Here is a 15,205-nt window from a genome sequence, read left to right as displayed (position 1 = left end):
ATGACACTCATATGACATCATGTTACACAATACATTTATGTTTTGTTCGATAATGTGCATATTTATATCCACAAATCTCGGTTTACATTGGCGCCATGTTCAAAAATGTCTCCAAAATAGTAATTACAGAGAGCCACGTCAAATAACAGAAATACTCATCATAAACTTTGATGAAAGATACATGTTTTACATATAATTAAAGATACACTGGTTCTTATTAAAACCTCTAACGAGTCACAAACCCGGATCCGGGATCCCCCCCCATCAAAAAAGCTGACTAGCATAGCCTAGCCTAAAGCGACAGGGATATCATATAATAAAATGTTCATGAAATCACAAGTCCAAGACACCAGATGAAAGATGCACATCTTGTGAATCCAGCCATCATTTCTGATTTTTAAAATGTTTTACAGGGAAGACACTATGTATTTCTATTAGCTAACCACCATAGCAAAAGACACAACTTTTTTTTCCCACCATTTTTTTCCTGCATAGGTAGCTATCACAAATTCGACCAAATAAAGATATAAATAGTCACTAACCAAGAAACAACTTCATCAGATGACAGTCTGATAACATATTTATTGTATAGCATATGTTTTGTTGGAAAAATGTGCATATTTCAGGTATAAATCATAGTTTTACATTGCAGCCACCATCACAACTCTCACCAAAGCAACTAGAATAACTACAGAGAGCAACGTGAATTACCTAAATACTCATCATAAAACATTTATGAAAAATACACAGTGTACAGCAAATGAAAGACAAAGATCTTGTGAATCCAGCCAATATTTCAGATTTTTTAGTGTTTTACAGCGAAAACACAATTTAGCATTATATTAGCTTACTACAATAGCCAACCACACAGCAGCATTGATTCATGCACGTTAGCGATAGCGAATAAACCAGCAAAAGATATTACATTTTTCACTAACCTTCTCAAAACTTCATCAGATGACAGTCCTATAACATCATATTACACAATACATATATTGTTTGTTCGAAAATGTGCATATTTAGCGTCACAAATCGTGGTTATACAATGAGAATAGTAGCCAAGCTGCCAACAAAATGTCGGAAGAAATCTTGGGAGAGGCACCTAATCTAATTATTCTGCCCTTGAGTTGCGTTCCCATGCAAAACTAGACAGATAGCTAACAACTAAGTCTTCAATAAAACTCCCAAGGCGTAACTTTTCTTGAATGAATATATTGTAAACGTTTATGTTGTAAAACTGCAAAACACAGAAAAGAATATACTTTAGTATTCAATTCACACCAACATACTGTAGCTGTACATTATACATTTGAAGTTGCATGAATACAAAGCACGTGCTACGGTACCATGCATCTGGCATGATGCCAAACCATATAGCTAATTGCTTTCTCATATGGTAATTGACTAACTCCTTTCATTACTCTAATAATGTACAACCATCTATGTAGAATAACAAGGCATATTACACTAGAAACAGTAACAAAAATACAGTATTGTATATTTTACAATTCGTTTGCATGACGCACGAGCAAAGTAATACAGCTAACATCATACATGAAAGGCATTGCAATTTGTGAGTAAATGCAACCAACCAACATTGATATGTAAGAAACTCTATCAATAACAAGATTATCATCATTAGCTAAATGCTTGAATCGAACTTACAAACAAATATTTTCCAAGGCTGAAGCGTGACAAGAAATAACTACACTGAAAGACCTGCACCGTAGCGTTGTTTTTAGCTGCTTCTAAGCGTGCAGAACGAATTCTCTACTTCCTGTTTGTGTACACTCTAAGTACCAGAAAGCTCCACTAGGGGGCAAATAACATCATGGAACACAATGAAAATCCATTTTAACTATTGTAATAAAATAATCTGTTACCTTCTAACAGGATGGCAGCACACTCCCCGCCTGGTATAATGAAATTGTGCCACTATGAAATAAAACATATCAAGAAACAAATAATGTCCTTTCTATTATTATCTTTTGTCTCTAGGATGCTTCAGAAAGAAGAACAACAATCTCTGAGATTGGTCTCAGAAACACCTTAGCAGCTCCTTGCTTGACAATGTTTAGTTCTACTTTCCTAACCTTTTTGTCAGTACTGGGAAAGGTTTTTTGAGTGTACTTTGTTTTGGGAACTCTTTTCCTTTTTCAAGGCATTTGAATTCTTCTCTGAAGGCTTCATGTTGCACACAGTGAATGATTGCTGTTTTGGCTTGTGACAACTCACTTGTACCGCATGGTTTATTACAGTCATGCCAGCCTCTGCAGCTGGTGTTGTCCGCACCTTCATGGAAGGATCTGGCAACATGAATGAGTCGTGCTGTGGCTCGATTGAGAGCTTTCCAGCTTGAGAACCTCTCAAAGCGATGAGAGCCGAGTTGAGCTCCAGAAACCTTAGAGGCGAAGACAGTGACGTCTGGTCGAATCTCTGCGTCTGCGTGAGGCTCTACAAGGTCAAAATTTATGTTCTCAGGCTCACTTGAGTTTGTTTGGGTCAGGAAAGGTGGACCTGAGAACCAACTGGTGTACTTTAAGAGCGCAGCAAGTATAGGCCTGGTTGCATGGTCTGCTGGATTGCTGTCAGTGTTTACATAACACCACTGATCTGGATGGGTAGACTTCCTGATGCGAGTTACCCTATTGGCAACATACACATAGAATCTTTTGGTGACATTGCGGATGTAACCGAGAACTATCTTACTGTCTGTGTAGAACTTGGCCACATTTACATCAATGTCAATTTCGTCTCTGATCAGTTCATACATCTCAACAGCTAGCAAAGCCGCACACAGTTCTAGGCGTGGGATAGTGTGGGCCGGACGAGGGGCCAATTTTGATTTCCCCATGACAAATCCAACATGGCATTGACCTTCCGAGTCAATAACTCTCAGGTAGGCTACCGCTCCTATGGCTACTGTAGAGGCATCCGAGAAGATGTGTAGCTCTCTTCTTTGAGTGGTAGACAAGGAGACTGGGATGTAGGTCCGCTGAATATACATATGTTCCAACTCCATCAAAGAATCCTTCCACATTTTCCATTTCTCTTCTTTTTCTGGGGGAAGAGGGGCATCCCACTCACTCTGATCAGAAGAGAGTTCTCTGATTAAGGCTTTACCTTGCATTGTTATTGGAGCCACGAACCCAAGGGGGTCATAAAGACTATTCACTGTGGACAGGATGCCTCTCCGCGTAAAAGGCTTCTCATTGTGGGACACCTGGAATGAGAAGCTGTCTGTTTCCAGGTTCCAGGAAAGTCCCAGACTCCGTTGAAAGGGGAGAGGATCCACTCCTAGGTCCAGATCTTTTAAGTCTTTTGCACGGTCCTCCATAGGGAAGGCTTCCATAACTGTTTTGCTATTGGATGCAATCTTGTGTAGTTTCATGTTGGACTCCGCCAACATTGCTTGTGTTTTTCTTAGAATGTTGATAGCTTCTTCTGTTGTAGCTACTGATGTCAGCCCATCATCGACGTAGAAGTTCCTCACTACATATTGCTTGGGTTCTGATCCATGTTCCTTCTCACCCTGTAGCGCTGCTCGTCTCATGCAGTAGATGGCTACGGCTGGTGAAGGGCTGTTCCCAAATACATGGACTTTCATCCTGTACTCAGTTATGTTTCTATCTGGATTGTTGTCTTCATACCAGAGAAACCTTAAGTAATCTCTGTGATCCTCACGTACACCAAAACAGTAAAACATTTGTTGCACATCTGCTGTTAGTGCAATGCAATCCTTGCGGAAGCGCATTAGGACACCCAAGAGTGTGTTGTTTAAGTCTGGACCACTGAGCAGAACATCGTTAAGTGACACGCCTTGACACTTAGCACTGGAGTCAAATACTACTCTTATTTGTTCAGGCTTTTGTGGATGGTAAACACCAAATATGGGTAGATACCAACATTCTTTGTCTCCCTCTAGTGGCGGTGAAGGTTCGGCTTGGTCGTTATCCAGCATCTTTTGCATGAAGTCAATAAAATGACGCTTCATGTCAGGCTTTTTGTCTAAAGTCCTGCGAAGTGATGTGAGACGGTTTATGGCCTGCTCCCTGTTATTAGGAAGGCGACGTCGAGTGGGGCGAAAAGGTAGTGGAGCCACCCAGTTGTTTCCATCATCCTGGAAAACCTGTTTGTCCATAATGTCCAAAAAGGCTTTGTCCTCCACTGATGGTGCTGGTTTATCATCGTCTTGTGTTTTGTCGAACACGGAACATCCCAGGTTGTCTGTGTTCACAGTTGTGTTTGGATCTCTCGAGTGCATTGTAGAGGGAGAGATGTGTTTCTGAGCTACACTGTTGTAGTTCTCTTTTACCTGGATGATGTCAGGGCAAGGGCTCAGATAGGATGTGCGACCATTCTGAAGTATGTTTGTCCTGAACACGTTAACATTGGCTGGTCGGTGAGCCGTTCCCAGACAGACCTCACCCACGATGACCCACCCGAGTTCGAGTCGCTGTGCATAAGGAGTGTCGTGGGGCCCATTGATTTGCTCTCGTACCTTGTGTACCCTTAAGATGTCTCGTCCTAAGAGCAGGAGGATGGGAGCGTCTGGGTCCACAGCTGGAATTTTGTCCATAACTGGTTGCAGATGGGGATGATGATACGCAATGTCGGGGGAGGGAATCTCCGTCCTATCGTCTGGCATCATATCACACTCTATCAGAGTAGGGAGAGATAGCTGCATGTGTCCGTCTATAGACTCCACCATGAAGTTGACGGCTCTCCTGCCTGAAGTCTCTGTTACCCCAGAACAGGTCTTCATGGTGTATGGAGCAGAGTTGTCGTTGATGTTGAAGAGATTGAAAAACTCTGTCTTGGCCAGAGATTTGTTACTCTGTTCATCAAGCACTACATACATTTTGACAGCTTTCTCTCTTTTCCCAGCCGGATAAGCTTTAACTAGGCATATTTTTGAACATGATCTTGGATTAACTGCCTCACCACAGATCTCCGTACACTTTGAGGTGACAGATAGAAGAGCATCGTCACCTTGCTCCCCGCCATGCTCTTTCTCTGCTGTAGCAGTGTCTGTATTTGAAGGGGCTGGACCTGGATGCAGAGCAGCAAGATGTCTGTCGCTGTCACACTCTGAGCACTTGATTGACACCTTACAGTCTTTAGCTCTGTGCTGAGTTGACCCACAACATCGGAAACAAATTCCATTCTCTTTGAGATATGATTTGCGCTCATCTAGAGTTTTGTACCTAAACCCACGACACTTTTTAAGAGGATGAGGTTTGTTATGTATCGGGCATTGATGGTCAGGGTTTTCAATCTTTGTCTTACTGGGTTTGGTTTGGTGGTCTGAGGGCTCAGATGACACATCGGTTTTGTATACAGTCACAGGTGTCTTGCTGCTGTACCTGGCAGGTTTCTCACTTTTCATAGACACCTGGTTAGTTGCGGTGTAGAGGGTGAAACTGGGGTCGTTTCTAGTTTTCGCCTGGTTCCTGATGAATCTCGAGAAGAACGAGAATGGTGGGAATGCTACCCGATAGTCCTCCTTGTATTTGGATCCCTGCGCAATCCATTTTTCTTGTAAACTGAATGGTAGTTTCTCTACTATAGGGTTTACCCCCCGAGATGTGTCCAGATAAGCGAGGCCTGGAAGGTACCCTTCTACTTTAGCACACTCCAGTTCGAGAAGAATGTCACCTAGTTCTCTTAGTTTGTGATTGTCTTTGTTAGCCAGTTTTGGAAAATCATCAATTTTCTTCAACAGTGCATTCTCGATCACTTCAGGTGTACCATAGCACTCTTCTAGTCGTTGCCAGACCATGTTAAGCCCTGCTGTTGCGTTGAAAATATGGACAGATCTAATTCTGTTTGCTTGCTCAGACGACTCTGCCCCTAGCCACTTGGTAATTAGATCTAACTCTTCCCTGGCTGATAAATTCAAGTCTCTGATCGCATTGAGAAAGGATGCTTTCCATGCCCAATAATTTTCAGGGCGATCATCAAACTTCAGGAGTCCGGAACTCACCATCTCACGGCGTAGGAGGTACTTGATGAGGTCTGGTGCCACTTGTGACTCAGGGACGCTTTGTGTGTGTGACTGGAAGTGGGCTTGTTTTCCATTTACACCATGCTGCTGTTCATTTCTTTTGAACGGAGAGTCTCTGCTCATGTTCTGTTGTTTGCTACTTTCTGGATTATGGTATGTAGCTGGGTCAACACTAAGCTCTTGTTTCTCCACTTCAAATGGAAGTTCAGCAAAGTAGGACCTAGCATGTTGTTGCACATACTCACAGGTACGCTGGACTGGACTTAAGGGCTGTGTCCCTGTGTCTAGTTCTTTGTGAAGTTCTCTGCGTTCTGATCCTACAGCTTCTTCAAAGGCTGCAGCTTCAGCCAACGCAGCAGCAGCTGTTCTCTCAACTTGGAGAACATATAAACTTGCCTCGAGGTCAGCTTTTTGCTTCAACAAGCTGGCCTCTATTTCTGCCTTTTGTTTCATCACAGAAGCTTCCTTCTCAGCATAGGAGACTTGTGCACGCGCTGCGTCTGCTCTGGCGCGTGCTTTGATGGCTGCAGAACTCACCGTTGAGGATCTGCTTGACTGTTTTGATGACCTTGATCTTGTAGATTGAGACTTGGTCCCAATGTGCTGAAGAGGCTCCTCCATCTCTCTCTGTCGAACTCTTGGCTCTGGTTGTTGTACCGTAGACTGCTGGTCTTCCATAGGAACAGAGGCTTTGTTGGCTGATGAATGTAGAAACAAAACCACCGTTTGTGGTTATTCTTGAGCTTGAGCCCGCCGTGATGATGTTTTTTTACTATTCTGCCCTTGAGTTGCGTTCCCATGCAAAACTAGACAGATAGCTAACAACTAAGTCTTCAATAAAACTCCCAAGGCGTAACTTTTCTTGAATGAATATATTGTAAACGTTTATGTTGTAAAACTGCAAAACACAGAAAAGAATATACTTTAGTATTCAATTCACACCAACATACTGTAGCTGTACATTATACATTTGAAGTTGCATGAATACAAAGCACGTGCTACGGTACCATGCATCTGGCATGATGCCAAACCATATAGCTAATTGCTTTCTCATATGGTAATTGACTAACTCCTTTCATTACTCTAATAATGTACAACCATCTATGTAGAATAACAAGGCATATTACACTAGAAACAGTAACAAAAATACAGTATTGTATATTTTACAATTCGTTTGCATGACGCACGAGCAAAGTAATACAGCTAACATCATACATGAAAGGCATTGCAATTTGTGAGTAAATGCAACCAACCAACATTGATATGTAAGAAACTCTATCAATAACAAGATTATCATCATTAGCTAAATGCTTGAATCGAACTTACAAACAAATATTTTCCAAGGCTGAAGCGTGACAAGAAATAACTACACTGAAAGACCTGCACCGTAGCGTTGTTTTTAGCTGCTTCTAAGCGTGCAGAACGAATTCTCTACTTCCTGTTTGTGTACACTCTAAGTACCAGAAAGCTCCACTAGGGGGCAAATAACATCATGGAACACAATGAAAATCCATTTTAACTATTGTAATAAAATAATCTGTTACCTTCTAACAGGATGGCAGCACACTAATCAATAACTAATCATAAACTTGACAAAAAAATACAGGTTGGACAGCAAATGAAAGATACATTAGTTCTTAATGCAACCGCTGTGTTAGATTTTTAAAATTAACGTTACTACGACATACAGCGTGCGTTAAAGCGAGACCGCACCGAAATTAATGGCGGAATAGTAGTGTAACATTTTTCAACAGAACAACGAATTAACATCATAAATAGTTCTTACTTTTTGATGAGCTTCCATCAGAATCTTGTGCAAGTTGTCCTTTGTCCAGAATCATCGTTGCTCGGTTGTAGATTGTCGTCTTCAACTTAGGAATTAGCAGCAAACATTAGCTATGTGGCCCAGACGTGTCCAACTCTTCATAACGCAGCACAAAGAAAATTCAGAAAATCGCAATATACTGATATAAACTGATATAACTCGGTTTAAAATAACTACATTATGATGTTTTTAACACCTATATCGAATAAAATCAGAGCCGGATATATCTAAGGCCTATAACGAGAGCTTTTCAGAATGCCATCCTGAGGTCTGTCTTGCGTCATGACGAACGTTGAAAAGAGTGCACCCCCGGTTCCAAGAGCTTTTATACGGCCTCAGATCTGCCTAGCAACCCCATTCCAATTATCACTGCTTACTGACATCTAGGGGAAATCGTATGCAGTGCATGTCGACTCATAGATTACATGCAAATTAATAAACTGACCCTGGAACAGAGTGCCCGATTTCAGATTTCTCACTTCCTGACAGGAAGTTTGCTGCAACTTGTTCTGTTTTACTCACAGATATAATTCAAACGGTTTTAGAAACTAGAGAGTGTTTTCTATCCAATAGTAATAATAATATGCATATTGTACGAGCAAGAATTGAGTACGAGGCAGTTTAATTTGGGAACTAATTTTTACAAAGTGAAAACAGCGCCCCCATATTGACAAGAAGTTAATGCAACCGCTGTGTCAGATTTTTTTTAAACTTCAGGAAAAAGCATACCATGCAATAATCTGAGACGGCGATCAGATAGAAACAACATTTCTCCGCCATGTTGGAGTCAACAGAAATACGAAATTACATCATAAATATTCCCTTACCTTTGATGATCTTTCATCAGAATGCAGTGCCAGGAATCCTAGTTCCCCAATAAATCGTTGTTTTGTTCGATAATGTCCATTACTTATGTCGAATTAGCAACTTTAGCTAGCATGTGTAGTACACGTGTCCAAACACTGGCGCAAGTGAAGGCAAACGTCGGACGAAAACTTCAAAAAGTTATATTACAAGTCGAATAAACTGGTCAAACTTAGTTGAGAATCAATCTTCAGGATGTTGTCATCTTATATATCCAATAACGTCCCAACCGGAGCATTTCTTCATGTCTGTAAAAGTAATGGCACACATTGACATCCCATGGCTAGCGTGCGTGACCAGGAACTGGCAATCTGCCAGACCAGTGACTCAAATAGCTCCCACCTGGCCCCACATCACACTAGAGGTTTCATTCCACGTTCTACTGACTGTTGACATCTAGTGGAAGGCGTATGAAGTGCAAACAGATCCATAAATTACAGGGATTTGAATAGGCGATGACTTTCACATCGACCCTTTTCAGAATTTTCACTTCCTGTTTGGAAGTTTGCCTGCCATATGAGTTCTGTTATACTCACAGACATAATTAAAACAGTTTTAGAAACTTCAGAGTGTTTTCTATCCAACAGTAATAATAATATGCATATATTATCATCTGGGACAGAGTAGGAGGCCGTTCAATTTGGGCACCAATTCATCCAAAAGTGAAAATGCTGCCCCCTATCCCTAAAAAGTTAATGGATTTCGCCTTTGAGTTGTCTCGCTGAAATGTTCTTACTCTTTTAAATGACTGATCGACTTGAACTTGTTTTTAATTGTTGGAAGTGTGCGATTTAGTATTTTTCTGCTTTAGTTCTGTGTAGCGCTGTATTTTTTTGTGGCATCATTACATCATATACCTGCGTTATATAGGTATGCACGTCAAGTTTGACATCAGTTTTGCACATCGCCGTTAAACTAGACATCGTGCCGATTCCGATATGCTCACTGAAGTTTTTATATCGTGCATCCCTAATATTTACATTACCCGACCATCCCCAGTAAAACTAATCTAGTCCGAATAGGGTTTAAGGCATTGTTCTCAATCCAAATATGCTGGTTAATTTAGCTATTATGCACATAGCAACATAGGGAAAGATGCCAATTCTATGGCGCGCGGACATAACCAACAAGGTAGAAAGTGCATGTTAAAATACTATTAGATTTATTAGTGTTGCACCATTATTTTTACATACAGTGCATTCGGAAAGTATTCAGACCCCTTCCCTTTTTCCACATTTTGTTACGTTACAGCCTTATACTAAAATTGATTTTTTTAAATAAGACCCTATAATGAGTTTGCCAAAAGGCACCTAAAGGACTCTGACCATGAGAAACAAGATTCTCTGGTCTGATGAAACCAATATTGAACTCTTTTGCCTGAAGGCCAAGCACCACGTCTGGAGGAAACCTGGCACCATCCCTACGGTGAAGCATGGTGGCCCAGCCAGAGCCCGGAATTGAACCAGATCAAACCACTCCGAAAATACTGTGCAGCGATGCTCCCCATCCAACCTGACAGAGCTTGAGAAGATCTGCAGAGAAGAATGGAATGAACTCTCCAAATACAAATCAAGTGTAAAAAGAAAAGGGGGGGGTCAATGTAGATGATCCGGGTGGTCATTTGATTAGTTGTTCAGCAGTCTTATGCTTGGGGGTAGAAGCTGTTAAAAGAGCCTTTTGGTCCTAGACTTGGCGCTCCAGTACTGCTTGCCGTGTGGTAGCAGAGAGAACAGTCTATGACTTGGGTGACTGGCGTCTTTGATACTTTTTTGGGCCTTCCTCTGACACCGCCTAGTATATAGGTCCTGGATGTCAGGAAGCTTGGCCCCAGTGATGTACTGGGCTGTACGCACTACCCTTTGTAGCGCCTTATGGTCAGGTGCGAGCAGCTGCCATACCAGGCAGTGATGCAACTGATCAGGATGCTCTCTGGTGCAGCTGTATAACTTTTTGAGGATCTGGGGACCCATGCCAAATCTTTGTCTTCTGAGGGGGAAAAGGTGTTGTCGTACCCTCTTCACAACTGTCTTGGTGTGTTTGGACCATGATAGTTTGTTTGTGATGTGGATATAGAGGAACTTGAAACTCTCGACCCGCTCCACTCCAGTCTCGTCGATGTTAAAGGGGGGCTGTTCGGCCCTCCTTTTCCTATAGTCCACAATCGGCTCCTTTTGTCTTGCTCACATTGAGAGAGAGTTGGTTGTCCTGGCACCACACTGCCAGGTCTCTGACCTCCCTATAGGCTGTCTCATCGTTGTCGTGATCAGGCCGACCACTGTTGTCGTCTGCAAACTTAATGAGGGTGTTGGAGTTGTGCTTGGCCACGCAGTCATGGGTGGACAGGGAGTAGAGGACGGGACTAAGCACGCACCCCTGATGGGCCCCACTGTTGAGGATCAGCGTGGCAGATGTGTTGCCTACCCTTACCACCTGGGAAGTCCAGGATCCAGTTGCAGTGGGAGGGGTTTAGGCCCAGGGTCCTTCGCTTAGTGATGAGCTTTGTGGGCACTATGGTGTTGAGCACTGGGCTTTAGTCAAATAGGTGTTCATTTTGTCCAGGTAGGAAAGGGCAGTGTGGATTGCGATTGCATCATCTGCGGATATGTTGGGGTGGTATGCGAATTGGAGTGGGTCTAGGGTTTCTGGCATGATGGTGTTGATGTGAGCCATGACCAGCCTTTCAAAGCACTTCATGGCTGCCGACGTGAGCGCAGGTTACCTTCGATTTCTTGGGCACAGGGACTATGGTGGACTGTTTGAAACATGTAGTTATTACAGACACGGTCAGGGAGAGGTTGAAAATGTCAGTGAAGACACTTGCCAGTTGGTCCGCGCATGCTTTGAGTACACGTTCTAGTAATCCATCTGTTCCCACGGCTTTGTGAATGTTGACCTGTTTAAAGGTCTAGCTCATATCAGCTACGGAAAGCGTGATCACCCAGTCTTCTGGAACAGCTGGTGCTCTCATGCATGCTTCAGTGTTGCTTGCCTCGAAGCGAACACAAAAGGCATTTAGCTCATCTAGTAGGCTCGTGTCACTGGGCAGCTCGCGGCTGGGTTTCCCTTTGTAGTCCGTAGTAGTTTTTAAGCCCTGTCACATCCGAAGAGCGTCAGAGCCGGTGTAGCAGGATTCATTCTTAGTCTTGTTTTGATGCTTTGCCTGTCTGATGGTTCTTCTGAGGGCATAGCGGGATTTCTTATAAGCGTCTGGATTAGTGTCCCGCTCCTTGAAAGCGGCAGCTCTAGCCTTTAGCTGGATGTTGCCTGTAATCCATGGCTTCTGGTTGGGGTATGTACGTACGATCCCTGTGGGGACGACGTCATCAATGCACTTATTGATGAAGCTGGTGACTGAGTTGGTAATACTCCTCAATGCCATTGGATGAATTCCGGAACATATTCCAGTCTGTGCTAGCAAAACTGTCCTGTAGCATGCGCGTCATCTGACCACTTCCATATTGAGTCACTGGTACTTCCTGCTTTAGTTTTTGCTTGTAAGCAGGAACCAGGAGGATAGAATTAGGGTCAGATTTGCCAAATAGAGGGCGAGGGAAAGCTTTGTATGCATCTCTGTGTGTGGAGTAATGGTGGTCTAGAGTTTTATTTTGCTTTTTCCTCTGGTTGCACGTGACATGCTGGTAGAAATGAGGTAAAAAGGATTTACATTTCCCTGCATTAAAGTCCTCGGCCAATAGGAGCGCCGCCTCTGGATTAGCATTTACTTGTTTGCTTATGGCCTTATACAGCTCATTGAGTGTGGTCTTAGTGCCAGCATCTTTTTGTGGTGGTAAATAGACGGCTACGAATAATATAGAGGAGAACTCTCTTGGTAGATAGTTGGGTCTACAGCTTATCATGAGGTATTCTACCTCTGTCGAGCAATACCTCAAGACTTCTTTAATATTAGAAAAAATACACACACCCCCGCCCCTTGTCTTACCAGAGTAGCTGCTCTGTTCTGCTGAAACACGGAGAAGCCAGCCAGCTCTATATTATCCGTGTCGACGTTCAGCCAAGTCTCGGTGAAACATAAGATATTACAGTTTTTAATGTCCCGTTGGTAGGATAGTCTTAATCGTAGATCATCCAGTTTGTTTTCCAAGGATTGCACGTTGACCAATAATGCGAAGGGAAGTGGTGGTTTACCTACTTGTGTGCCAAGCTTGTAGCGTCATACCCAAGAACATTCTAGGCCAGGGTTGGGCAAACTTTTTGGCACGAGGGCCACATCGGCATTTTGAAATTCAACGGAGGGACACATTATTTAGGGGACCAATTGTTTAAAATCAATTTGAGGGGGCCTCCTGAGTGGCACAGCGGTTTAAGACTGCATCGCAGTGCTTGAGGCGTCACTACAGACCCGGGTCCGATCCCAGGCTGTGTCACAGCTGGCCGTGACTGGGAGACCCATGAGGCGTTGTCTGGGTTAGGAGAGGGTTTGGCAAGCCGAGATTTCCTTGTCCCATCTCGCTCTAGCGACTCCTGTGGCGGGTCGGACGCCAGATGTACAGCGTTTCCTCCAACACATTGGTGTGGCTGGCTTCCGGGTTAAGCGAGCATTGTGTCAAGAAGCAGTGTGGCTTGGCTAGGTTGTGTTTCGGAGGACGCACGTCTCTCCACCTTTGCCTCTCCTGAGTTGCAGCGATGGGACAAGACTGTAACTACCAATTGGATACCACGAAGTTGGAGATTTTTTATTTTTTTTAAATTGACTTATGTTTCGCGGGCCGGATTCAAGTGCCCGACTGGCTGTACTATGCCCCCTTTAATCGCTGCCAAAAATGCTTCAACAAGTACTGAGTAAAGGGTCTGAATACTTATGTAAATGTGATATTTCAGTTTTTTATTTTTAATAAATTTACCAACATTTCTAAAAAATAAGATTTTGCTTTGTCAATATGGGGTATGTGTAGGTGAGGATAACTAATACATTTTAGAATAAGGCTGTAATGTAACATAATGTGGAAAAAGTCAAGGGGTCTGAATACTTTCCGTAAGCACAGTAATATAACCATATACAATTTCAGTATCACATGTCTTAGGGTGATGAACTGTGCCATCCCCATGGCTTCTACAATGGATTTGTGCGCTGAGACACCGCAACTCAGACAAATCAGACAGAAAACCCCCCCCAAAAAATGAAAATCTCGGTTGACCAACAGCCTATCGACCAAACAATCGACCAGTCGGCTAAATGGGGTCAGCCCTTATAAGGGCATACTGTCATAACGTGCTCAAATATGCAAATAGCAAGTATCAGAGGTTTATAGCCTTATCATATTTTATTACAGCCATCTATCCTGGACACATTTTATTACCTTATTTTATACTTCCTCAGACAGTCAGGCAGTGTCTTTGACCTCTAGACAAGAGGGAGATCTCTCTATTCCTTTTTCTCCACAGAGGGTCTTGGAGGCTGACGCAGCTGAAGATGCTTACCATGACGATGAGGACTATGACGTGGACACCCCCAAAAAAAGACACAGAGGAAAAAGCAGGGTAGGTGATCCACAGAGACATACTGTACTGTAGTGAACTACTCCTAATGCACATGACTACCCTAGTTAATAATTCATTCATGGATTCAGTCCCTCACTGGTACTATATTTGCATTCATTATCTGGGCATCTGTGCTGTGAGGACTTCCTGTTATCTGAATACCACTCAGTGCTAGAGAATGATCTGAATCAATTCATTATAATGCATGAAATCATCTTGGTACCATGGCTAAGTGCGATTGTATTTATACTGACAGAATTACATTATAGATTAGTATTTTTTCCCCATCACAATCCAGTCATAAGCTTTAAAAAATACCTGTCCTGAGAAACATTTCCTTTATACAGACTGTCACTATGACATTGATGACAATGGAAACAGACGACCTGTAGCTATGAACTACCATCTCACCTATTATCCTGCCAGCCAGTTGAATGCACCTGTAGAAATTTGCTTATCTGTTGGCTGCTTTCTTTGCAAGTGAAATTTCACTTACATTTATTTTATTTCCAAAATGTAAATTATTTTACAAATCACCTTCCCCCTTTCTATTCTCTGTCATGTGTATCTTTCCACCCAAAAAAACTTTTAACAAATCATAGTTTCAACTAATGGGGTAGAAATATATCCTACCATATACAGTTGTTGGCTGGCAGGAAAGATGTCAGTTTGATTTCACAGGTATTAGTGTTTGCCTGTTAATATTCTCTTGATTGTGCTGGGTCTGCCTTTATGAGGTGGTAACTTATCGGTTGGACATTTTAGTTTAGTATGATATGGGATTATACTGTAGGTTTCCTTTTCAATTGCATGACACTTTGTTGTCATGTACTTCTGCTTGCCACTTTCCTTGAATCACTGAGTCTCTATGGCTTCTGCTGGCTTAGCACTGTGGTCTCCTTGGTCACCATGGTGATGGTGGTTTTGTCCCCACAGGGTCGGATTTCAGGCCGCAGGAGGACAGACATGGATGACCAGGACAAGCCATATAGCTGTGACAGTAAGTAAAT

General features: G+C 42.7%; 2 protein-coding genes and 1 long non-coding RNA gene across 6 annotated transcripts in view; 1 reads left to right on the top strand and 2 right to left on the bottom strand.

The window, feature by feature from the left end:
- The window catches only part of LOC139530787 (zinc finger protein DPF3-like), a 60,883-nt gene that overhangs the window by 40,011 nt on the left and 5,667 nt on the right, over positions 1 to 15,205 (top strand). For all 4 annotated transcript variants that reach the window (XR_011666120.1, XM_071327487.1, XM_071327485.1 and 1 more), the window contains 2 exons: positions 14,100 to 14,195; positions 15,132 to 15,195. Coding sequence is in view for 3 of the 4 variants with exons in the window: in XM_071327487.1 (XP_071183588.1) it covers positions 14,100 to 14,195; positions 15,132 to 15,195 (160 nt within the window). In the remaining variant the exon portion in view is untranslated. The remainder of the gene's footprint in view (positions 1 to 14,099; positions 14,196 to 15,131; positions 15,196 to 15,205) is intronic.
- Positions 1,197 to 5,078, bottom strand: LOC139530785 (uncharacterized). The gene is made up of 2 exons (XM_071327482.1): positions 1,666 to 5,078; positions 1,197 to 1,237 (listed from the first exon to the last, which is right to left on the bottom strand). The coding sequence occupies exon 1, from the start codon at positions 4,859 to 4,861 to the stop codon at positions 2,081 to 2,083; it is 2,781 nt and encodes a 926-aa protein (XP_071183583.1). The 5' UTR covers positions 4,862 to 5,078; the 3' UTR covers positions 1,197 to 1,237; positions 1,666 to 2,080.
- Positions 6,865 to 7,574, bottom strand: LOC139530788 (uncharacterized). Its single transcript, XR_011666121.1, has 2 exons — positions 7,334 to 7,574; positions 6,865 to 6,905 (listed from the first exon to the last, which is right to left on the bottom strand). It is a non-coding gene; the product is annotated as an uncharacterized lncRNA (long non-coding RNA).

The sequence above is a fragment of the Salvelinus alpinus genome, chromosome 9, assembly GCF_045679555.1.
Source record: "Salvelinus alpinus chromosome 9, SLU_Salpinus.1, whole genome shotgun sequence".
In the NCBI taxonomy this organism is placed as follows: Eukaryota; Metazoa; Chordata; class Actinopteri; order Salmoniformes; family Salmonidae; genus Salvelinus; species Salvelinus alpinus.
Note: the sequence above shows the minus strand (reverse complement) of the source record. Positions and strands in the feature narration are given on the sequence as shown.

Excerpts from the sequence above, each read along its gene's own strand:
- LOC139530785 (XM_071327482.1), bottom strand. The coding sequence starts at position 4,861 with ATGTATGTAGTGCTTGATGAACAGAGTAACAAATCTCTGGCCAAGACA.